Source organism: Leuresthes tenuis, unplaced genomic scaffold (genome assembly GCF_036924035.1).
Source record: "Leuresthes tenuis unplaced genomic scaffold, fLeuTen1.0.hap1 SCAF_23, whole genome shotgun sequence".
Lineage (NCBI taxonomy): Eukaryota > Metazoa > Chordata > Actinopteri > Atheriniformes > Atherinopsidae > Leuresthes > Leuresthes tenuis.
Genome location: NW_027325377.1, coordinates 7,672,687 through 7,697,156, shown reverse-complemented (window position 1 = coordinate 7,697,156; position 24,470 = coordinate 7,672,687). Strand labels below are relative to the sequence as shown.

Here is a 24,470-nt window from a genome sequence, read left to right as displayed (position 1 = left end):
ATTTCCATTATTTTTCATGAAAACAATAAAATGCCTCACCTTCAATATTTTACTTTTTCTAATTGGTTTATGAGATATACAAAACATTGCATTCAGTTTTTAAATCTGACAGTGTCCAAATTAGTTTGGAACTGGGTTGTAGTTTTTCTTTATTCTTTTAGTAAAGTTTATTTTATTTAAGCACTTAAGTTTTCCATTTCTGTATTCGGGTAATCCACGTGCCACCGCAACAAATTCCCCTCTTGAGGAACACTCTTCTTGTTACCTTGACCCCTCTCTTCTTACATCTTTTCCTCACTTCCTCAGCTAACCATGATCAGATGGGGAGGGACTAATACCAGAGGTGCGTGAGATGAGTAATGGGGTGTAGAAGAAAGACGTGTCCACATCACAATCTGGAGGCTGAAAGAAGCGGCAGCCATTCTTCTTACAAGACCACAGACTTAAATCAGCAATAAAAACTTCTTTGTAAGGAAAAGTAGTCCAATTTCTTTAACTGGGCAATACTGATCCTTTTCACCAATGTAGTGTTTAGTTTCCAAAAAGTTTTCACACACTAAAAGTAGTTTGTTTACTTGTCCTAGTGTCAAAGCAGCCACAGTTTCATTCCTCCTGCTGCAGAAGATTATGATTCTGTCAAAAAGAATTGGAAATATACTTTTCCCACCTTTCAAGGCAGCCATTTATTTCTATCATTTATGTACGCTCACGACTGCCAAATGGCCACAAAACAAGTGAGGTTCATAAGTAAACACACAACTCCGCAAGCTGTTACATGAACTTTTATGATTTTCTTAAATTAGTTCTGAAAAGGTTACAAAAACAAAACCCATGGGGAGAAACACAAAGACGAGAACAAACAAAAAACTGCTTCCCCCGTTTCCCTCCCCCATTTTACATTTCAAATGTGTGACATCACAGCTGGAGGCCTTTGACCTCTGTCCCACTTGTCCTCCTACAGTCTGTATACAAGGCACCCAGACAGAACGGGGCCCTTCTTGCTCAGCATGGGCCCTCATTTCATGAAATGAGTGTCTAACTACAGAAACATGAAGACAAGAGCTCACAGTACAAGCACACATTCTGATGTCTCGAGCGCACGTGCACACGCACGCACACACACACACACACACACACACAAAATGACAGACCGTAGAACTGCACTGTACAAAACAATTGAACAAATTTTGCTGGTCAGAAACATTTATAATTATAATGCAACTGTAACTCTGGATCCTCACACACATACGTGCACGCACACGCTCACACACACACACACACACACAAACAGGCCAGCGGTCCTGTCCTTGTAAAATGAATATCAAAGTAGGGACCCTATAAAGTGCACCTCGGCTGCTGTGAGTTTAGCACACCCCAGCCACTGCATCCAGTCCTGATGATACCCTGGATTTGGTGAGATCCTTTAAACCTGAAATGGTCTGATCTGGGCTGAGATTGTAGACTGAACCGAAATCCAGTTCAGATCATGTCAGACCAGCTTCTCTCGTCTCAGCTCCCACTTCTTTGATTGCGCAGTCCGTGTGTCTCCTCAGCCTCTGAAATAACAAGGAGAGTTCAACTCAAGCCTGAACAACACAGGCTTCTCTGGTCACTTTGTTTGCTACTAAGCCCAGAAGGGACCTAAGACTGTAGAAGTCTCAGAGTGTGTGTATGCGTAGAGGCTCTCCATGAAGGCAATGGATCCTGATTCTTTGTGGGCCAAGTGTGACACAAGGTTAGAGATCATCACTTCAAACTCTGAAAACTGTGATAGAACAAACCTCTGGGCCAATGCAACAATTCAGAGAAGTCTCCAAGTGAATTTATGGAGCATCATTCTTGTTCTGCCTCTGCCTGAAACTCCTGCCAGGGCCTCCCTTTCTGTGTTTGTGTGTGACCATCTCTTCATGGGCTCTCTTACCAGTGGCCCTTGGCAGCAGTACTCCGCCTTTGCTGACAGATGCTGTAGATCTCCTGGAGCTGTTTTTTCTGGTCATCGCTGAGTGGAGCTGTCAAACACTGGTACCATGCAGCATCCGTATTCTGGATCCCTGTCACACATACATATTACAGTGACAGGTTTCTTCAGGTTTTTTCCCCAAGGTTTGCTCTTAAAATATGGCACATCAGTAAGAGTAAATTCTGCCATTCCAACTTTGCATTCCCCACCAGACAAATATGCAGATATAAATATGAGCTCAATCTGTGTTTTATGTCTAAAGTACCACCAAAGCTGCTCATTGCAATGCTGGTCAGTGAAAACCGCAGGCCACATCAAGTGTAAATTATTGAGAAGTTCAACTCCAGTTAGGCAGTCGAAGATGTATTAGACACATGTTAAGTTCAAATCTGTAGAGTGGACTGTTGCCATTGGTTGATTTACTTCCATTTCTTATATACAGTTTAAGTTGGGCGTTTAACTTTTACTGTTTAACTTTAGAGCAAATTAATAGATTTTAGGTCATAAACTTGACAGAATTACAGAGGATTATATATAGAATTTTAGCACTCATGTTCACTAAAACCTTTATATCTCTGAAAAAGTAAAGTGGAATGAAATCATTCGAGAATTTAAACTTCTTTGGCTTTTACGGTAACGATTCAACTTCTCTTTGCCCTTATTATGGTTGATAATGTCAAGTGAACTCGATCGGAAAAAAGGTGGCGTCCAGTCAAGCTGAGGAAGCATGACAAGCACCACTGACAGAGCTCAGAGTCACCAATCACAAAAGATCTAAATACTTCTGCTAACAGAAGTTTTTAAGACGGGAATAAAATTCTTTAACTCATTTTTCAGAGTATCGTCTGAAAGAAATTGATTAAAGGAAATAGAACTGATGTTACAATGAGTCTGAAAACTAACAAGAGAGAAAACCTTCAAAAGTTCTCAAACGTTCTGTATGCATGAGTGAAAAGTAAGACGAAGAAAAGCTTTACTGATCTGTGATGGTGAACAACTGTGTGTGGACACACTGAGGCTACAATCTTCAAATCATCTTTGTTTGAACATGTTGGGGGCTCCAGACTGTCTAAAATACTCTGCTGCAGGTGTGCAAAGCGATCAGTGGTCCCACGCGTGTAAACTTCAAACATTAAAAGGAAGTTTGCAGTTTTTATGTGATAAAATCATGGAATGAAAGAAGGGCTGGAGGTGGAGCTGATGATTGGCTCGTGTGCTTTGAGGAAACAGAAGGAGTTAAGTGCTTCATCTTTTGTCAAACCTCAAATCATGACTCACTGAGGAGAGCGGAGGTGAAGAACTGATACTCGTCCTCTCCATTGTCGTAGTCCAGAGGCGTGCTGTACTCTTCCAGGGGCGTTCCCTCAAAGCCGTCTTCGTCCCAGTAGTCGTCCTCATCATCATCTTCATCCTCCCCTCCCTGGCCTGGCGTCATGCCGGACTGCTGATGTATGGTGTTTCGGCTCTCATTCATCTCATCTTCGTCACTGGGAATCTCCTCTGGCCACACAGAATAAAAAAAATGTAATAAAATGCATCCTTCATCACAGGGTGAGATTTTGAAATCAATATGAACCGTAACAGGGAGCAGGTTTACTGAGGTTTAATGAGTCCAACCGCAGCCTTTTGAATCAACTGGAGACAACAGAGCCCTGACTAATACACGAGTGTACTCAGTTAAACTAGTCAAGGTGAGAAGAGACAGAAGCTGCAGAACGTTTAGTCAGCAGTTGAAAGAAATGTCCTGATCTTTGTGACCTTTTCCGTTTATTCTGGAGCATTTTATGCAATGAAATGAATACATTGCAAATATCAGGCCTCAGGAGAAAGCCTGAGAAAGCCTTTGTAACTACTCCACAGGCAGAAGACTTAGAGATTTAGGGATCTAATTCCTTAATGAACGACTGTAGTGAAAAAGTCAATATGTTGCAGCTAAATTGAGCTCAGTGTTGAATGACGGTTTGAGCAATGGAAGATCTGTCCTTGGCAAAAACGAGAATCTCTCTCAGGCCTTCTACTTTAGCCTTTTCCCAGTGTTGCAGAGCTTTTCTCACCGTTCTGATCTTCTTCCTGAGCCCCTGCACCGGCCAGGAGGCCCGGTTTGTTGATGAGACGGGAGGTGTAGAGGTGTTTAAGACCCAGGAAAAGGAGCAGGATGGAGGGGACGATCTGGCCAGCGACTCTTTCTAGCGCTGCGGGCCGGTTGGGCAGCTCCATCAGCACACTCAGCCCGATGATGCACATCTTACGGTCATGGAGCCTGGGCAGTTTATCAGAGGAGGAAAGGCGGGACACAAACTGAGAATGACCATCACTTTACTTTAACGGAAAAGCGTGCTGGCTATAAGGAGTTACAAAGAGAAAAAATACGTTAAAAATACATGACTTTTTCCACATGACTTGATCAGGAAGCCAAAACAAACCAGGATGCACAAACTGACGACTCAACTGTGCTCCCTTGCATCAGCTTCTGCATTTATTTGCCACCCTTTGCAAGTTATGAGCAATAATATCTCTGACTTTGTCTTCCATCCATAAATTACATTCTTCTGCTACCTGCAGGTGGAAAACAAGTTTCCTACCTCATAAAATATGAATATGCCTTTCTGGAATGGGGGATTCCATTTACAGTCACATCAGTAACTCCGTGAGTTACTCACCCCAGGAAGAACTCCGTGTCATTCATCCACTGGTTGATGAAATGAGCTGTGATGGGCTGCGGGTTGTGTGGGAAATGCATATTGTCCATGGTGTGGATGAGCAAGGCTGGATTGTAGTACAGAGCAGCAATGGCCACCTGCAGACACATGGTTCTCAGCTCGCTGGACTTCACACCCCGCATCAAACGCTCCAGCACTGCCTCCACAAACAGAGGGATACACTGTAAGTAGGAAACACATATAGCACTGCATGTTAGCAATCAGTCACGGCTTTGGTGAGAGGAGAGACGACCGAAAGAGAGAGGTTTAAACCAATGTGCGAGTGAAGCCCCCTCTTCGTGCCAGGGTCCGCATTCCAAATGCCCCACTGGCAGGACCACTCAGTCAGGGGTAAAGCAGTGCAAATGAAGTGTTGATGACACATTTACAGTCTACGAGAAGATCTTCCCCTCATTAATATCTATATAATATCTGTAACAACTAATGTCAGAGCCTGAGTCATCTGAAACTTATACAGCTGATACAGCTTATAAGATTACACTATGTATAATTAAATTGAGAATTTTCGCATGGAACAACATTGCCATCTAGTGGTTACAGCCTGTGAATAATTTAGTATAAATGAATAATCATTTTGTTGGAAGTACCAAACATTATTGTCCTGTAAGCATGGGTTAGGTCCTCTTTTTGTTCATGTGCTTGCTTTCTGTATTCCTTTGGATTCGATTCATTTTTGTTCCTCATTGAAAACCAGACTACCTCACAAGATTTGCACTGCGTTTCACTGAGCTAACGAGCAACCCTTTAAACTTTTGAATAAGTCTTTGCGAGAACCCCTTTTGGTCAGTTGCGACGCACCACCTGGGACACAAGCTGACACTGCAGGCATCGCGTGACGGGAGAGACGACCGCCTCCTCTGACACACTACCCCAGATTCGTGTTTCCAGGGAGGCCAGGCAGCGGAACTGAGGACACATCCACCTTTTTCTCTTCAACAAACCAGGGCATGTAACTGGGGCCTCATAAGTAAGATCTCTCTATTAGTGCCTGCTTTCCTCTCTGGTTTGCTCAAAGTCACAGTAGCAGTTCGCTAAATCTCTGTGAATAATCGGACCATCGGTTTTTTGTGTCTTACTTCACCCTCTGGTTAATTTCTTTTATCCCCTCATACAAAAGTACAATAGCATGACGTGTACCCCCTTTGAAATGAACCCACATGGAGACGTTAGAGGACGCTCAGGTTTTCCAGGCTGTAGGAGTTTAGAAATGTATGTTAGCTTCATGATAAGTGGACAAAGAGAACAAAGAGAAGCTGCTTCTGACCTGGTCGATACCTCTGCCTCTGCACTGCAGGATGATCACTTCCAAGAGTTTAGCAGCGTGACACTCTGCGTCCTCACCTGCATCTACAGTCAGCACCTGCAACGGGTTACAGTCAAGTTTACCATCATGACACAGAAGCTTGCTGGGAAAACCTTTGACCTTTTTGCAGCCTCACCTTTTTGCACATGCTGTAGATGACCTCCAAGTGCTTTGGGTTGGACAGAAGCATGTCTGTATCCACAGTAACATAGTTGTGCAAAAGAGGCATCATGTCTGCAACACAAGCACAACCATTCATCAGCCTCACCTGCATCGTTTCAAACACCAACCTCAGCATTTGTGATTAAAAACAAATGCAATAAGATTCAGTCAGGATAAAAGGTTACCATTAACCAATTACTTTGCATCCTGTCAAAACTATAACAAGTAATGTGACAATTTAAAACCTTTCATCAGTGCAACAGATTATGTTGTGATGTTTATGCTTATTACATTTATGACTAAACCAGACAACCCACAGGTGTGCTGTACAGAGTGATGCCCTCATGTCATGGACAAACTAAACTTTTTGTCCAAGATGGCAGCTTCCAGAATACACCATGGACCACCATCCTTAATGACAGCCAAAATAGTGAAGATCGGACGACACTTGTGTAATAAACAGTAGTCGTAGTGAATGTCCATGGAAAGAATGAAGCTACAGGCAGCTCTTGGATCTGTAAGGGTCTTGCTTAGTAGTTTAGCCCCTTTTGACCTCTTTTTTGTTGTACAAAAATTCAACAAATCTCCTCCTACTCCAACATATCGGGTCCTTCATTTTCCTCTTGCTAAACACCAAAATCAGCTGTGATGTTGGACTCTGCAACTACTTGTTCATTTAGCCAATTTTAACATCTTTGGATACAAATTTGGGGGCATTCAGATGCCATTAAGCCACAGCAGAAGACGGATGCACAAGGAGAGCACCGGTCAACCTTCAAACCTTCAAAAACATGACGGAAATATAAATTTTTCTTGTTTAGTTCAACTGTTAGCATTAGTTGGAATTAGGCAGTTATGTAATAACTGCGACAGGCCTACTGATGATAATGCCTGTCGGACTGGATTGTTTTTAGGTTTGTAAAATCAAATTAAAATTAATGCACTCTTCAACACTCCCTGGAGAGGATTTTAGGTATTTAATGGTTACAACCTGTCAAAATCGTGATCCCATTTATCTACCACTCTGCTGCTGAAGTAAACAACAGCTTGGATAGATGGATGGCTCCCCTTCTCCACACAGGTGGCCCAATCTCCCACAAAATATTCAGTCAACTCTTCTTAAACAGTACCAGGCCACACAAAACACTGGAGAAATGAATATGAAAGCAGAACTTCCCTTTAACTGCTGTATAAAAGATAAGAACGAGGAAACAACACAACGTTTTTAGAAAAGTGATAAATCTATAGAAATATGTGAGACAAACACACACAAAGAACTGATGAAGCTGCAACCAGCGTTGCGGTGTACTGTTGGAAAGTTGGAGTGGCGGGTACCTGTGAAGTAGTCAAAGCAGTCATGCTGGAAGACCTCGAAGAGGACACCCAGCAGCTGCCACATCTGGGGGGAGATGGTCTGACAGGTGAGGCCAAACGCCAGTGACAGAATCTCCTCGTAGAACTCTGGATTGGCCATTAAACACACACAAACACTTCCATCAATAGAGTTTTTCTTCTTCCCCGGTGGCACAGTCATATTCCAATATGACACTTAAAGCTTAAAACTAAAGGCGCTCTCACTAATTATTCGACTTTTCATGGCCTGGTGGTGTGCACTTGCTGATTCTGTGCTCTAACTTAGTTTCCGGTGGAATCGGAATGCTGTGTTTATGAGCGTTAAAACACGGTAAACACACACCTGCCATACCTATGATGGGCTTCTGCAAGACCAGGCCGATCACCTGCAAACAGATCCCCTCCAGCTGCTGAGTGATCTGAGAGATAAGAAGCAATGAAGTGTAAAAAAAAAACCATTTCAGTTCAGAGACGGCAAATGAAAATCTCTTCCATCAAGAAGATGGGAAGGTCTGTGTGTGTGTGTGTGTGCGCGTCAGACACCTCCTTGTGGTCCTCCATGACAGTAAGGATGGTGTCTATGGTACTGAGGATGCCAAGAGCCATGACAGTCTTGTCCTCATTCTCCTCGTACTCTTCACTCTGAAGGACCCTTGTGAAGATCTCTGCCTGGTGAAAAACAGACACAGTTGTGTGTCCATCTATTAAAACGGATTCAAACTTTTCCTGGACTTTAACTTGAACCTGTAACCCAACCATCAATGTAAACGAACACACATGCTGACCTCCCCCAAACCTGAACCTAAACTGGAGCATACACCACCCTGATCCCAAAGCTATCTCTATGCTAAATGCTACCTAACCTCTCTTTCACTTTAAATCGAGCCTTCTACATTCGTACACACACACACACACACCAATTAAGTAACAGGTTTTGAGATCAGGGATGAGCCCAATATACACACAGCATTCGTGTGTCCTCTGGCACCATGTGATGAATGTTGAGTCCTTTCCACCTTCGAAACTGTAATAAAAAAAAATAAAAAAAACATATATATATATATAAAAAGTGTGTGTTTCTTACCAAGTTGTGTGTCATGTCCACAGCAATAGTGGCCATCTCCTGGTTGTACTCGCAAATCATCTTCTGAATGACGTTGGTCAGGTCATCATTCTCTGTCTCTTTGACGACATGCAGCAGCTCCTGCATCACTGGACGAATGTACGGCTTGATGTACTGCTTGGCTACACACACACACACACACACACACACAGAACGGGGCACATAATGTAAGAACAGTGCTGCTTCTTACTTGGTAAACAATGTAAGCATCTTATTTCTAGAAGCAGACGCTTCTAAGTTTGATTTGAAGCTGCTGAAAAGGTCACAACGGATATTTGAACTGTTGCTGTGCAGAAGCAATTCATGGCAATAATTCATTGTGTGATTCAATTCATTAAAGCCCAGATGTTGTTTGATGAAAATACATTTGCTAATATCAGCTTGGAACTGGCCACAACCACTAAAAAAAAACCAAAATTGATGGAAAAAAATAAAGTTTGTGCCATTGTAATAGACTTTAAAGTGATGCACTACATCTTTTTGGAACAGGAAAGCAAACCCAACAACATACCTTGTTCCTGGTTGCTGACCAGTGTCTGCAGAGCAATGGCGGCTTCCACTTTAACAGGCATCTCTTTGTCGTCTATCAGATCCTGCTTGACCAACTCCACGGCATTCCGCAGCATAACCTCATGATGGAAACGCAGCGGGCTGAAGCAGTGCAGCACCCAGCAGGACTGCCAGAACACAGTAGACAAGCATGTTTGGACAATTCCCCCACATTGCTCCGAGATGTTTGAAACCACCACCACACCTGTCCTCTGCTCCCCTTCACCAAGTATGTGAGAGATCATATTGGAGTATAGGAGGGATCATAACAGCTGAGCATTAGCACAGCTGAGCATTAGCACATTAGCACTGTGTGCCAGACTCTCAAACGACTTCAATGAACAAGCATGGCGTGCTTGCTGTTGCAGACATTTTGCACAGCCCCCGGGTGATGATTCTCTCTGCAGTGTGCGCCATTTCTACATTCCAGCACAGTAACGTATCGCCAGCTATTGAGGACTGTTGAAAAAGAGGATACCAAGCAAGGAGGTGTAAAGAAAAAAAAGCTAGCAACCATGCCCCAGCATAACAAAATGAGAGATGTGTGGTCAGGGATTAAAAAGATCACAGGCTTTCAGGTGACAGAGGCTCGGACTGAAGGAAGCCTGGAAGGAACCAATGAAATGAACCTGCATTTCAATAGGTTCAGGCTAACCTCAGCAAGCAAGTGAACACCTTTCAGGCTCCACAATGAGGACCGTGTTTTTAGTGTTTCTAATACAATACAACCTGTACTGCACAGTCCCAATCATCAAGAAAGCTACAGAAAACATAGGTGGATGTATCAGTGACGGACAAGAGGCTGAGAACAAGGAACTGGTCAATGGCTTTCTGGCATGGTGTGGAAACAATCACCTCATGAATACAAACAGAAGAGATGATTGTGGATTTAAGGAGGACCAGGAATAAGCCCAAGATTGTCTCCATCCTAGGTGGAAAGACGGAGGTGGTTGAAGAATACAGATACCTGGGTGTTCACCTGGACAGCACACTGGACTGGATGTGGGCCGTCTTCAAGAGAGGACATACGTAAATATCTACATCTGCTTTTGTGATTGGTCGTCTGGCAAAGATTGTCAGCGAAGTCTTTATTGCCAAAAGAGTGGTGACACCTTCTCACAGTGCAGGCCTTGGTGGCTAAGCAATGTGTCCGGGTTTGATCAATATTTAAAATGCTTTTTGGGAGAAGTGGAGAAACTTGAACTTGGATCCTTAATACAAGAGTAAAGTCAATAAATTACAGCAAAGGATGAAGGTTTTAACCTCATAAAAGCTTTTATTTCAGCTCTTTAGTTACTTCAGAGCCTGAAAAATTACATCCAGGAAACCCAGGATTTTTCCAGGAAAGTTTCTTGAAAACATCCTAGATCTGAATGGGTTAAACAACCTGAAAATATGCCCCGTAGATCTGTAAACAAGACGGTTTGGGTATGAATGCGGGAACACAGTTAAAGAAATACATATGGGGTCAGTCAAAGCAAGAATATATGAACTGCAAGTACAGCAAAACGGAAACTGCAAAGAAATGAATATATTCATTTTCTGAGATGCTCAAATCAGGCGTCTATGAGGACAATTCCAGAAGCTCCAGCTTGTGTTTTTGTAATTCATGATAGATTTGATGAATTTTGAGTTTTACTCACCCTGGCTCGCAGGTAACCCATGGGAGAGTTTAGCAAAGGGAAGACGTAGTTTTGCAGCATCAGCTCCATTTGCTCCTTGTACATCTGCTTCTGTAAAAGGAGATACACAGACACAGCTGTCCAAAATTCATTTAAACACATTCAAATCGAACTCGCACACAGAGGCCATCTGTGTGTACCTTCAGCAAGAGCTCAGCCAGAGCACCGATGCAGTGCAGCGCTCCGTCTTTCCTGCGGGGGTCAGCAGAGGGGTCCATCAGAATCTGGTGGCAGAACTCCATCATTTGAGGAAGCACCTGTCACGAAAAAAAGGACTTGCTTCAAGTTCCATTTAGAATCCTGATGCAGAAATTAAACCTTAACGTGCACCAAGATGCCACGTGCACTTAACGTGAGGGTTATAGTTTTAATGCTGCAAAATTTGCATTTGATTTAGACTTCTGTACAAAGGGACCAATCATTTTGACTGGCTGATGCCCACTTTTCTCTTGTATGTTTTTGCACTGTGGTTGTTGGCCACAGTAGTTTTTAACATGGAAGCAGGATGATCTCAGGTCAGCGTTAAAATAAGAAAGGAGCAGTGTCAAGACGTTTCTGACCTCTTTTCTCTTGCGGGCCGCTTTACACAGAAGGCTCTGAGCAGCGGTCGCTGGAAGGGCGTGGTCATCATAGAGATCTGCAACAGAGACACAGACGCTCGCACTCAAAGGTAGAACAGGACCAAACTAAATACCCCAAAATATGACCCCATTTTTCCTCCATTACTCAGTACCACAGAGCTGCAAGCTCAACTTCAAACTGAAAGTTCAAGAACAAAAGCCCGCTCATCTTCAGTAAGATTTCCTGTTTTCATTGGATTTGGCTGTCTTAAAACTGACCTTCAATAAAGCGAACTACAAATGGCTGCCATGATTCATCTGCCAGCTGTAATGCTTGATGGCAGCTATGTCAATAAATGTTAAAAAGTGGCATATCACACCAGGATGTTTGAACACTCACTGAACTTCATGCGGATGTATTCATAAGGATCCTCTAGCCACAGCCTCTCATCTTCATCTTTGTAGCACATCAGAGGGAAGATGACCTCTTGGCATATGGTCTGGAAGAGACAAAGGTCTTCAGCACCTCAAGAGAACTAATAAGGGTTCAGTAAATGTTCCCGACATTACAACAGCAAGAAAGAGAAAGCGGAAACTTTCAATCCATCTAATTGTTGGACTGAAAAGATAACAAATCAGATCAATCTGGTTTAAGAGAAATGCAAGAGCGTTTACATCTAAAGAACCAGGATCTAAAATGGCCGCTGAAGAGAGAGAAAGGTTAACAACAATTCATACCCCTGCTGAGTTTGAAGTACATTCTGAATCTTCACACACATTTTCAGCAACAATCTGCAACTGAAAGCAGGTTATTTCGCTTGCAGTTTGTGGTCTATGAAGCCCTTGGGACTTTTGGTGGGAAAACTTGTCTTCTATTTATTGCGGTGGAGCTCTGTTGAAACAAAGTTTCATAGTCATTTGACTGTCCGTAACCTAGATTCTTGTCCCCACTTACACTTCAAAACAGCAGGACCTGCATGAGATTCACAGTCATGGAAAAAAATCCATGATGCGGGGCTCAAAGTTGGCAATTTGTGGCCAAAAGGCCAAAGTTCAGATAATCCGGGAGTAGGTGCGACAAAAGTCCAAATTGGCTGCTTCTATTCATCAAATTGCTCTGCAGGTGGTGCTTTGTTGTTATGATTTATTGGAGTTTAATCCAAGACAGAGGGCGTCATCCTTTTACGATTCAGACGCTTCAGTGTAATTAGGCCTTACCTGCATATGCGGCTTCATCTGTTTCCAGGTCAGTGAGTGCGACAGGCCCTGGTTGAGGTAGTTGAGGCACTGTTGCAGGACTCGAGGAGTGACATACACCTTCTGTCGGTGCTGGTCCACCACCTTCAGCAGGACCTGGATGGACAACAATGAACACACAAGGAGTATAGCAAAACCAACAGAAAAACAGAGCTGTGCAGCATGTAACAGGAAAACCTTAGACTACTCCCCTGACTACTTCCTTCACAACACAAATACACAGTTTGATGACATGGGGCAGCCTTAATTGACTGTGCCAAGGATGCAGACACAACTCTTGCTTTGGATATACAGGAACCAAGTAGCCTGCAAAAGTGACTCTGTTTCCCTGCACTCCTGCAACAGCCACAGAATCTCTCAGGTGACACGGTTACAAGACTTCTCCAAGTCAGCGAAACCCATGAGTAGATGGTCATAGGTAAAGAGGAGGGTGAAGATCTTGGCAAAAAACTAATTTGAGGTTTGAAAGCCGCCTCCTTCCAACACCTTGGGGTAAATTGGATAGTTAGCACCCACTCTCTGGTCCCCCTTATTAATAATGGGGACCACTGACCTGGTCAGGTGTTGTCCCAGATGTGTCAGCCAAGGCATCCCCACAATGTCCAGTGCCTTCAGTTTCTTGGGGCGAATGTCATTCGCACCTGTCACTCTGCAACTGGGAAGCTTTTAAACTACCTCAGCAACCTCTGCCTAGGTGGTGGGCTAGTCTTTCCCAGTGTCCTCAGACTTTGCCTCCACATTGGAGGAAATGCTGGGCGGACTGCAGAAATCCTCTAAGTGCTCTTTCCACAGCTTAACGATATCCCAAGTTCGGGTCAGCAGTTCCACAATCACACTAAGCACAACTTGGAATGGGCCCCGTTTTCCCTTTCTGAGCTGTGGACAGACTTGCCAGAATTTCGTTGAGGCCAACCGAAAATCATTTTCCATAGCCTCACCAAGCCCACGTTTTGGCTTCTGCAGCCACTGACGCTGTGGCCCTCTTGGCCATTTGGTACTCGTTAGTTGTTTCAGTCAACCTCCAATGCAACCAAGCCTGAAAATCCTCCTTCTTCTGCTTGACGGCTTCCTTCACTGTTGGTGTTCACCAGCAGGTATGGTTCTAACATGACGGGCACCGATGACCTGACCACAACTCTTGTAACTTGCATTTACAGTGGAGGCTCTTAACTTGGCCAATTCAGATTCCATGGTCTAAGGTGGCCTGGTACCAAGTACACTAATGGACCACCTTCTGCTTGAACATGGCGTTTTTTTTTTTTGTTTTTTTTTAAATAGACAGTCAATGAAGTCCAATAACAGAAAATGCTCGGTTCAGACCAGGGAGGCCATTGCTCCAAATCATGCCCCTCCAGGTTACTTCATCATTGCCCAGTACATTGTGTGCACTGGTAGATGATTTCATTTATGCAATGAATTGGTCAAAAAGATCTTCTATATTTACAGTCTAACATCTCTGACATATCAAACTGATAAATCCATCTTTGTACACTGACACAAGCTTACCTGCTGTAAGCCTACTGCATATGTCTTCAGGAAAAAGTCTGCAAACTCGTAGTACTCCTTTGTCACATTGCCAGGGCTTCCATACCTGGGATTCAGATCATAAATATGAGGATGGCTCCTAATGTTACTCTGTTAACTCTAAATCAATTTCCTAGTGATGTGAGAGCAGCTGTGGACTTACCTCTCAAAAAGTCTGGTAATGATTCGTAATGCCCACTTCTTACACTTCCACCATGCCAGGTCAGGACGATCATCCTCATCGACCTCCAATGTCTCCTGACAAACACAGGTCATGGTCAGTTGTAGGAACTTGTGAAGAACTGAAAGAGTCAGACTGGGCCAGATGTACTGAACAAATCTTAATGAAGTTGAAATGATCAGGCTCAGTCTATTAAAACCGCTCTTACAGCAGGAACGTCTCGATCCATTATAGCTCGGAGGATTTCCATCCATTGAGTCATCACTGTGTTGTTGATCAGCTGGAGAGGCAGCGAGTACTGCAAGACAGCAACAAGGTTATGTTCATCATTGCCATGACTACATAAGCATTCTCATTCCTTTTTTTTGCCAACGCCACATGAAACTTACAATGATAATTTCCCTATATTAGACCAAACTAAATTTGAAGAAAATAAAGGAAAACCTGTGTTATGGTTTCCCACATCGTAACAAGAGGTCTTGAGAGGTCTTGTTTTGTCTGACCAACAGCTATAAACCCAAAGATACTCACTTTACCCCCATACCAGACAAAGATAAGCTGAGGAATGTGCATAATTGTATGTGTGCCATTGAAATGTCAACACGTGAGGTGACATAAGTAAATATAATGCATAACCACATCAGCAAAAGTCAACTTCAAGCAGTTTCACGCTTCTTTCTTGTTTGATTCTACTGCAACTGTCTAACGAAAGCATAATATAAAGTGAAAAAAGGTCAGTATTCTTCTTAGCTTGAGCCATTAAGTGTCAAACTCTTGCAACATGAATCTCAATATCACACACAAATTAGACTTGGTTTATTCCCACTTGTGATGAGTCAAACCCAAACCGAGTTCTCACAAGTTCCAGAATTTTTATCTGGACACTACTGGTAAGTTTGAGTTAAAGGGGACATATTATGTCAAATGATTTTTTTTCCTTGTTCTGGAAAACATATATTTGGGTGTCTGAGGTCACCAGTAAATTAAAAATGGATCAAAAACAAAACTTTTTTTGTGTGTTCACCACGCCTCCTCTGCTAACCCTAGACCTCCACATCCAACCAGCTAGACAGATGAAGTCAGCTTTGCTTGCTAATATTCTGTTGTCAGCTGTACTGAGAAGCATGCTTCTACCACCAGCCTCAAAGGACATAAGAGTCCAGTGGATAAACTGGGTGTTATTAGATCAAATGAACCCTTCTGGTAGCTGTACAACCGCCCTTTTGAACTGTACAAGAAATGGGAGACGAAGAAGAAGTTGTGGAAGTCTTCATTTTGGAGCAGTTTTAAGTGTGTGGGCACAGGGAAATTAACCGGAATCAGCGCAGAAAGCAGCCCAGCTGGTGGAGACCTTTCTCGGCGCCAGACTAGGACCCAAAACCTACCGTTATGAAGTTCAACATTAGAATACAGCAGCAAAAGGTAGGTCTGGCAGTTCTGGTGTGGGCGGTGCTCCTTCAGGGTCTAGAAGTTGTATTGCCTCGACAGCCCACGGGAAAAAAAACAAACATGTTCTAATCAGCCCAAGTTTAAGCTCACTTGTTACAGCTGTGGTCTGAAAGGTTCAATTTTGTGCTGTATCCGAACGAGAGTCAAGAGTGTCCCAGTCAGAAGGAAAGCCCCAGTGAGAGTAAATGGGAAGTCAGCATTAGCCTTGTTGGAATACAGGTAGTATCCAAACCTGGGTTTATCCATCAGTTGTGAAGGAGGGTAGTCAGACAGAGAGGGAGGGCTGTCCATAACTTGTGTCCATGGAGATAGACATGGGTAGCCCACAGCTGAGGTTTATATTGAGGCAGGGGGCCATACTTACTTGTTGACAACTGAGTTTGTTAGCCATTAAGCTAACCAAGTTATTCTGGGGCATGATAGGGAAGGAGAGGACGAGAACAGATTACGTACTTTGCAGAAATGATGTCAGAGACTATGATAGATGGGGAGCAGGGTGGCTCACCAGGTTCAGGGTTTCAGTAGCTCCAGCAGCAAGATTATTCTCTTCGAGGCGGATAGCATGGAAATCCCTGACTGTTCCTGAGGGTGTGCTGCCGTATCATAAAACTAGAGGCTCTGGCTTGTTTAAACTGGTAGTGGCACAAAATTGGAGACAAAAGGTCCTAGAGCTTAAACACGATATACCTTGTAGTGGTCATTTGGGCTCTTAAAAAATCTTGTCCGTTGGTTTTACAGGTCTGGGTTGAAAAAGGCAGTGCAAGACTTTTTGTCAGATTATGTCAGATTTCAGAGGATAAAGGAATCCCAAAGTTTCCACTTCAGCCCTTTCCAGTTATTGATGTTCCCTTGATCCGTATTGCCATGGTTACCTTGTAGACAGATAGCATAAGATTTTATAGAATGGGTCCCTTCAGAAATTTTGATAGACCAGGGCAGTCATTTCTTGTCGAACATGCTTAGGCAGGTGTATAGATCGCTGGGGAATGGAAGTATATGGATCACCCCCTATCATCCGCAGCCCGAAGACATAGTCAAACATTTCAGTCGCACTTTGAAGAATATGCTGATGAAGTTTGTTTCAGCAAATGTCAAAGCCTGGGATAGGTAGCTTCCTTGTGTCATGTTTGCTTACCAAGAAGTTCCGCAGGCTGAAACTGGGTTTTTACCTTTAGAACTGGTGTTTGCCTGGCAAGTTCGAGGTCCACTGGATGTCCTCATAGAGTCTTGGGTGAGTAATAAGGTGGAGCCAGAGTGTGTCCTTTCCTTTGTGTTAAAGAGGAAGGAGAAAATGCATCATACTGCCAAGCTGGTCCAGAAAAACCTAGAGAAAGGGCAGCACAATCAAAAAGCCTGGTATGATCAATCAGCTTTTCAGCCAGGTCATCAAGTTCTTCTCATTCTCCCTACCACTGAGAAGTTGCTGGCAAAGTGGCAAGATCCATAGGTGGTGACAAAAAAAAGAGAAAATCAGGAACCACTACTTATGCAAAGCTTAAAAATCCCAGGATGAACCAGCAATGGTTCATTCTGGCAGATGTTTATGCAGTGAGTGGAGGTCGACAACATTGTGGGAGTTTATCAGACCTCACCACTATTGTCATCCCTGATCTCTCTCTGATGTCTTCAGCTCAGCAGGTAGAGCTCCCATCCATCCATTCCAAATGATCTGTTTCAAGAAAGGCCAGGAAGCACAAATCTTTCAGCTGTGACCAACTACAGGTGCAGCAACCAATGGTGACGCCCAACTGGCCGAGGAGTTAAACCACTTCTTTGGCTGCTTCAAGGTTGAGAAGCCAGAGTGGGCTCCATTACACCCCACCAGCCCCCAGTAGTCACATCTTCACAGTGCAAGCACATGAGGTGAGGCAGACAACCCAGGATGCTGGACCAGACAGCGTAGCACTGCCACTGCTCTCCACACTTATTCCTGTGGAACAACAGCAGAACTATACCCGGCAGCTCTTCATGGGCTTCAGCTTTGCATTTAATATCATCATACCAAGCAGAGTGGTCCCAAAACATCTGGACCTGGGTATTTCACCTCACATCTGTTACTGGTAAGACCCATCTCTCCTCAGCACTGAGCCTCAGCACTCTTTACACCCACGACTGCAACCCCACCCACCTGAGCAAGGCTATCATTAAGTTTGTGCACGACACAACCGTGGTGGGCCTCATCACAGAAGGAGATGAGACAGGGAGGAGGTCCAGCACTTTCTGCATGGTGTGAAGAGAATAATCTGATCCATTACTCCTCAAAAACCACAGAACTGATCGCAGACTTTAGGAAAACTGAACCGGACATTCAGCCGATCAGCATAAAGAGGAACTTTTGCGAGAGGGTCTCAGACTTCAGCTTCCTAGGTACCCACATCAAGAATGACCTGATCTGGACTGCAAACACCACTGCACTCCTGAAAAAGGCTAATCAAAGGGTGAACTTCTTGGGGATCCTCAAGAAGCACAACTTTGCCGGGATGTTGGCGTCGTTCTACCGCTGCTCCATCGAGTCAGTGCAGCCTGTGGTTCTCTGCACTGCTGCAGAGAGGAAAGCGCTTCAGAGGGTCATTAACAGCGCTCAGAAATGCACCGGTGCCCCATTTTCTCTCTTGAGGACATTTACGAAGCACACATCCTCAGAGAATCTTCCCACCATGGTCACCATCTGCTTAAACTGTTGCCCTCAGGGAGACACTTAAGAACCATAAGAGCACACACTGCATAAACCTGAGTACGTAAACATTCAAGTGTGCAATCCCTTAGCTGGTGCAATAACCAGCTGTGCAATATTTCTACATGTTCTGGGTTCTACCTCAATTTTCTTGTTCTTGTACAATGAATATAAAGATATTCAGATTCTGATGGCATCAAACTGAAAGATTCAACTCCTATCGGGAAGAAGATGTACAGATTACCTGAAAGGGTAGCTCCGGTATCAAAAGATGAGATTCAGGTTATGATTGACCTGGGTGTTATTAAGCCCTCTACAAGAGAACGGAGTAATCCTGCGCCACCTGTTGTGAAGAAAGACGGCAGCATTCCATTCTGACCTCAGAATGTTCAGTCAGTTTTCGATGCATACCCCCTGCCAAGACTTGAGGACCGTATTGAGAGAGTGGGCCAGGTAAGTACATCTGCACTCTTGACTTGTGCAAGGGCAACTGGCAGGTACCCATAATGGAAGCTGTCAAGCCTCTAACAGCTTTTTATACTCCTCACGGCCTCTGGTAATTTACAAAGATTGTTTTTGGACTGCAGTGGACATTGGCAACCGTTCAGCAGTTGATGGATAAACTTTTGGCAGGCACCGCTTTTTTTTTTTGCAGCTGCTTATCTGAACAATATTGAAACTAAAATCAAGTCTTAGACGACCATCTCGTTCATTTGAAGGAATTCAAGGAGCTGGCCTGACCATTATCCAAAGAAATGTTCCTTATTCCAAAAAGAAACCAGTAAAAGAAACCGGAAACCACGAGGTGTCGTCCATCTACAGAAGCACAAGATGGAAGAGATGAAAGTCATTGAGAGACCAAAACTCAAATAAAGTCCTTTCTAAGTTGAGTTGGCTGGTAAAGAGGATCCATTTCAACAAGAGCTGCCCCTTTGACTGACTTCACACAGAAGTCCCAAGGCAAGTTTGTATGGGGAGAGAAACTAAAGGAGGCATTCCTGGACTTGAGCGCAGCTCTCTGGCATGATCCAGTTCTTCAAACTTCAACCCGGGCTTTACTGCCCAAACAGATGGGCAGCAGGACTGGGGCTGTATTACTGCAAGGGGAGGGAGGAGACAAGAGGCCAGTGGCGTATATAAGCAGGAAACCTTTTCAGAGGGAGATGTGCCATTCTGCTGAGCTCACCAGAAGGGAGGGGGTTTACTCACTCTGCCCCTCCAACAGGCTGGTGTCAGGCGAGGTGAGGAAGGCCCACTGTGCTTAAAGCAACAAATATTTCAGCCAAAGCCCGTCACGCACATTTCAATAAGACCTCAGGAAATAGCATTAAAACGGGCATATTTTGTCACCTTTAAAGCAAATTGATTAGCTGTTCAGTTGGTGGGGACTTTGTTTTCAGGTGTGAAAGCTGACACTTGAACCCCAACATGGACCAAACAATTTTTCACAAGCCTATCGGGTGTTTGTGGTTTGAAAGCAAACGGATAACTTTTCAGTATGTAACGTTTGGTGTGAATGTTGCTTTAAATCAAACGGTCCTCCTGCAAACAGAGCAACCCCTACATCTGGGTCCTGTTGTTCCTTGGCTTATGTTCACACACACACACACACCTGTACAAGAGCATGGAAGATCTTGAGGATCTGTTTCTGAATGAGGACAGAGAAGATGGTGGCATCAGTCATCAGCTGGCTGATGAGCTGCTGAATCCTCGGCAAGAAAATCTGCATGGCTGCCAGCAGCGGCTCCCTCTCATCTGCCTTCCTGTATCTAAAGACACAACAGTGACTGGATTTAAGTTTAGCCTCGATAAAGAAATCATGGACGACTTTGTGCCAGTCTGGCCATTCATCTGGAAGATTTAAAAGTACAGCTCTTAACTATTGGACCACATTGGTAGGAAGTGGTCCTGGTGTGAGGATTACAGAGGCCCTAGATGGATGTTTAGAGCGCGTAAACACAAGTGCGTAACTCACTCGTATGTTTTGACCAGCTGGTAGAGAGCCAGCAGGCTGCCGTACCAGCTGCCACTGTTCTGAGACTGCAGATACATGCCAATCTTGTCCACGATGGCGGTCCAGCGGCCTGGGAAGTCATGCTTGATGATGGCTCTCAGACACATAGTCAGCTGGGCGCTACGGACGGGAAAATAAAAACATTCAGGAGCCCACTGGAACATTTGAACAGATTTATAATGTGTCAGATGTGAAAATGACTGCGTGTGTACCGTATCGACTCGGGACAGCGGATGATGCCCTCCACTATGTGCTCTCTGATCTGCTGCCGGTCATTCTCGTGAATGTTGAAGGGAAAGACGATCTCACCCACAGATGGTTCCCTGTCCTGCCAGTACTGACTCACCATGTTCTTCAGGTAGATGGCAGCTAAGCACACAAGTGCACACAAACACACACACAGAGTACTTGTTGATAGATGCAGTCTGCGTTGGCTTGACTCTGCACGTCTAGAATATCAGCACACTGGTTCTTTATGTCCAGTCCTTCTAGTTAATAAAATAAGAAGGATACAATGTCGAGTAAAGTGACCTGTATGTGTGTGTGTGTGTGTGTGTGTGTGTGTGTGTGTGCATGATAGCCTGATTTACTTTTGGAGTTTATTTTGACTCGTTCCAGGCTAAACACATACTTCTATTTAACATCTTCAGAAGGATCCAGTGGGTTTGGAGCTGGGACTGAGTGACACAGAGGGGAGATGAACTAACACACCTCTGTTTTCAAACTGCACGATGATGCCAATGCATAAAAAAAAGATTTGATAAACAAGCTTTTGCTTTGAATCTGTGTTTGCATGACTTTGCCCTCTGCCAGACAGACGTCATATTTTAAGCAGTACGAAAAACCCTATGAACCAAATGGAAAAAAAAAGGGGACATGAAAGGTATGGCATGGAAATTTACTCTAGAGACTAGACTCTAGAGACTTTTCTTTTTTTTTTAGAGCAAGATGACAGAGTCGATAATATGAGAAACAGTTGAACGTCTTACCTGCCTGGCGGACAGGGAACTCCACCTGCTCCGACACGATAATCTGAAGCAGGGTTGGGGCAAAGTTGATGATTTTGTAAGACTGCAACACACAGGCAGACGGACTGTTTCAACATGTTGTTCGGATAAAACTGGAACCGTTTCAACAAATTGAAATTCAAGGTTTTTGGAGGCTCCACCAAATTGAAAGCAGGACATTTTTGTACAGACATACAAAACAAAGTGCAAGAGTATGCTGGAAAACCATCAGGGATGACGCAGCCTACAACAATATTATTACATCTGTCAGTACGTCCTGGCACTATTAGACGATAATAACCGAATGAGGACAATGTGATGTGACTTCAGATGAACTGCAGCTGCATTTTGTGTTTAATGTTTGACTAAATTAACTTAAGTCTCACTTGTGAGCCTCTGTAATAATCAAACATGATGGGTGCACAAGATCCTGTCAGAATACATAACACACCTGTTCCACGGACACTGAGGAATGCTCATAATGAACACCTTATTACATAGAAGCACCCGTGGTCCATACTCTGAATCGGACTAAATAGACCTACTCTTCTAATTCTACTTTATAGTAAATTGCAGATAGCACATATATCCATAACAAGGATTAATGAAGTACTTGAACTGGTCCATTTTCTTTTTCTATCAGCACAAGAGGCCAAGACAAGGACAACGAGGCTCAGTTGTGAACTGGACACCATTCCAGCTACGGTGCCCCCCCATAATGCTTTGGACAAAATCACTTTTTTCTTTTTTTTTTTTTCTTAAATTTAACGCCTCTGCTCCTCAGTGTAAAGTTCTAAACAGACGACCAAAATCGACTGTCTGGAACAGGATTAAATAGTGGGAATGCACTGACGAAAAGGAGCTACCCAAGATGCAAAGCATAGCAGCTCCTCTGTTAAATCATGGTGGTGAAGGGTGTTATTGCTTCTTCATGTATGGCTGCCACAGGTACTGGCACACTTATCTTCACTGATGATGTAGCTGCTGATGGCAGCAGCACAATGAATTCTGAGGTGTATAGAAACATCTCATCTGCTCAAGCTCAAGGATCCGAAACATGCAGCCGAGGCAACACCAGAGTTTCTCAAAGCTACAAAAGTGGAGCATTCTTAAATGGCCAAGTCAGTCACCTGCAGGTTGGGGTTAAATCATGGTTTAACCCCAATTGAGCATGTCTTCTATATGCCAAAGAAGAAATTTAAAAGGACAAGCCCCTGGAACAAGCAGGAGTTGAAGGTGCCTGCGGGAGAAGCTTGGCAGAGCATCACCAGAGAAGATGCTCAGCGCGTGGTGACGTCATCAACCGTCAGCGCGTGTAAGGAAACCCAACATTACGTTGTCCCAAACATTATGGAGGGCACTGTATCTCATAAAGTTGCTGCTGACGTAACCAAATGGAGAGCAAAGCTGCCATCAAGGCAAACACTGGCGACTACTGAGAGGAATCTAAAATTGGTTAGCTTTTTTTGAGAATTATGATTTTAACCCCGTAAAATATCATTTAATTGTGTGGCTTTTTGGATTAGTTTTACTACAAGATAGCCTATGTGCGAATTTGGCTAATATGTACTTCATCATTAAGTCATTCTCAACAGCTTTCTGAAAAAATGACAGCGTTAAAGCAAAAAAAAATATATATAAATAACTAGTAGAGGTGAATCATTATCATTTAACAATAGGCAGGTCAGCATAGGCCTCAGGGGCTTATTGTGGTTGAGCCAATTCTAGTGCAGTAGCTGACTGAGTTGAATTTCGCAGTGATTTATAATAATCATTCTTCGGTCGACACTGACCACTTGGTGCTCAGTCCGGCGACAGTTCTGCATGGCATTGTTCTGGGGAATGGCTACCAGCTCAGTGTGGGGGAACCGCTGCTCTCTGGCCCGATATACGGACACTCTGACAGAAAGTCTTCCAGCGTGTGCTGGGAGCTGTGACCAAAACACGGCCTTCATCCGTCCACAAACACCGGCACCATTCACGGGGCCCGAACGGTCCAGGATGCACATTCGCTGCAAACAAACAACTTCAGCGCCTCACCTGATTGAGCTCATTCTCCGCAGCTATCCTCAGGTTAGGGTCGATGGTCCCTTTCAGAGCCTGGATGATACGGTTCGGGTCCATGACTGTTCGGTTACGCGGTTCCCTTAAAGGTTTTAGCGAGAGCGAAGGTTTTTGCACTAATGACGGCTCTGCATTCAATGGCTCGAGCACAGACAGACTTCCGGGACTTCCAAGTACAACTTCCCAGCATTGCGTTCAAAGTAAAAGGCCACCGGCCTGAAGCTGGTTAGACTGGGGTTTTATCGGCGAAACAACATTTAAGTTGAAGGGACAGTCGCTCTTCTTTCCGGTGAGTTTGACAGAAACGTTGTTTCCTTTTTTTGTCAAACTCTATTTGCCTTCGTAACGTATACAGAAATGGAGATGAAATCGACCATTCCTCAGATATGAACATAGGGTAGCTGCGGAAACAAAAAAAATAATGAACAGGGGTCAGTTAAAAGGTTAGGGTCTCCGTCCACCATCATGTCAAATGCAGACAAAGGAAAGTCTCAGGGTCTTTTTCTTATATATTTTAGCTCGTCCTTCCATCCGCTGACTTGCGGCTCAGTATTTCACATATTCACACCAGAGAGCAATGTGTCGAGCCAACAGGAGCAGAAGAAAATCCTTTGTAAATAGCCCTGCTTTCACAGACAACAATATTTTTTATCAGTGGCAGCGGCTCCTGAGAAATTCCTCGTGGGAGGGCAATTGTTGTTATGACGACAAATGTCACCTGCTCACTCGGTAAATCGAGCCAGATAACTGTTAACCACCCCGCCAGTCAGCTCACACTAAGATTTCCTTTTAGCTCTATCAACCACATAAAATATGCACTATGGGGACATGAATATTACTATTTTGAAAAATGACAATGTTGCAGTACTTAAAACAAAAAAAAGAAAA

At 43.9% G+C, this 24,470-nt stretch overlaps 1 protein-coding gene across 2 annotated transcripts; it reads right to left on the bottom strand.

Annotated features, from left to right (window-relative positions):
• Positions 1-724: 724 nt before the first annotated feature.
• ipo8 (importin 8) lies at positions 725-23,765 on the bottom strand. 2 transcript variants are annotated; one of them, XM_072377368.1, is made up of 25 exons: positions 23,559-23,765; positions 21,501-21,582; positions 20,724-20,880; positions 20,473-20,631; positions 20,110-20,266; positions 14,583-14,672; positions 14,357-14,451; positions 14,176-14,260; positions 12,631-12,765; positions 11,813-11,912; positions 11,413-11,489; positions 10,993-11,109; positions 10,814-10,903; positions 9,133-9,298; positions 8,583-8,743; positions 8,042-8,167; positions 7,851-7,917; positions 7,481-7,606; positions 6,120-6,217; positions 5,945-6,040; positions 4,621-4,841; positions 4,015-4,220; positions 3,239-3,460; positions 1,922-2,051; positions 725-1,556 (listed from the first exon to the last, which is right to left on the bottom strand). In XM_072377368.1, coding segments are annotated over exons 1-25 (3,048 nt in total). In that variant the 5' UTR covers positions 23,643-23,765; the 3' UTR covers positions 725-1,555. The 2 variants fall into 2 exon arrangements, with proteins under 2 accessions (XP_072233469.1, XP_072233470.1); XM_072377369.1 differs by having other exon boundaries at positions 7,842-7,917; positions 23,559-23,756.
• Positions 23,766-24,470: the final 705 nt, after the last annotated feature.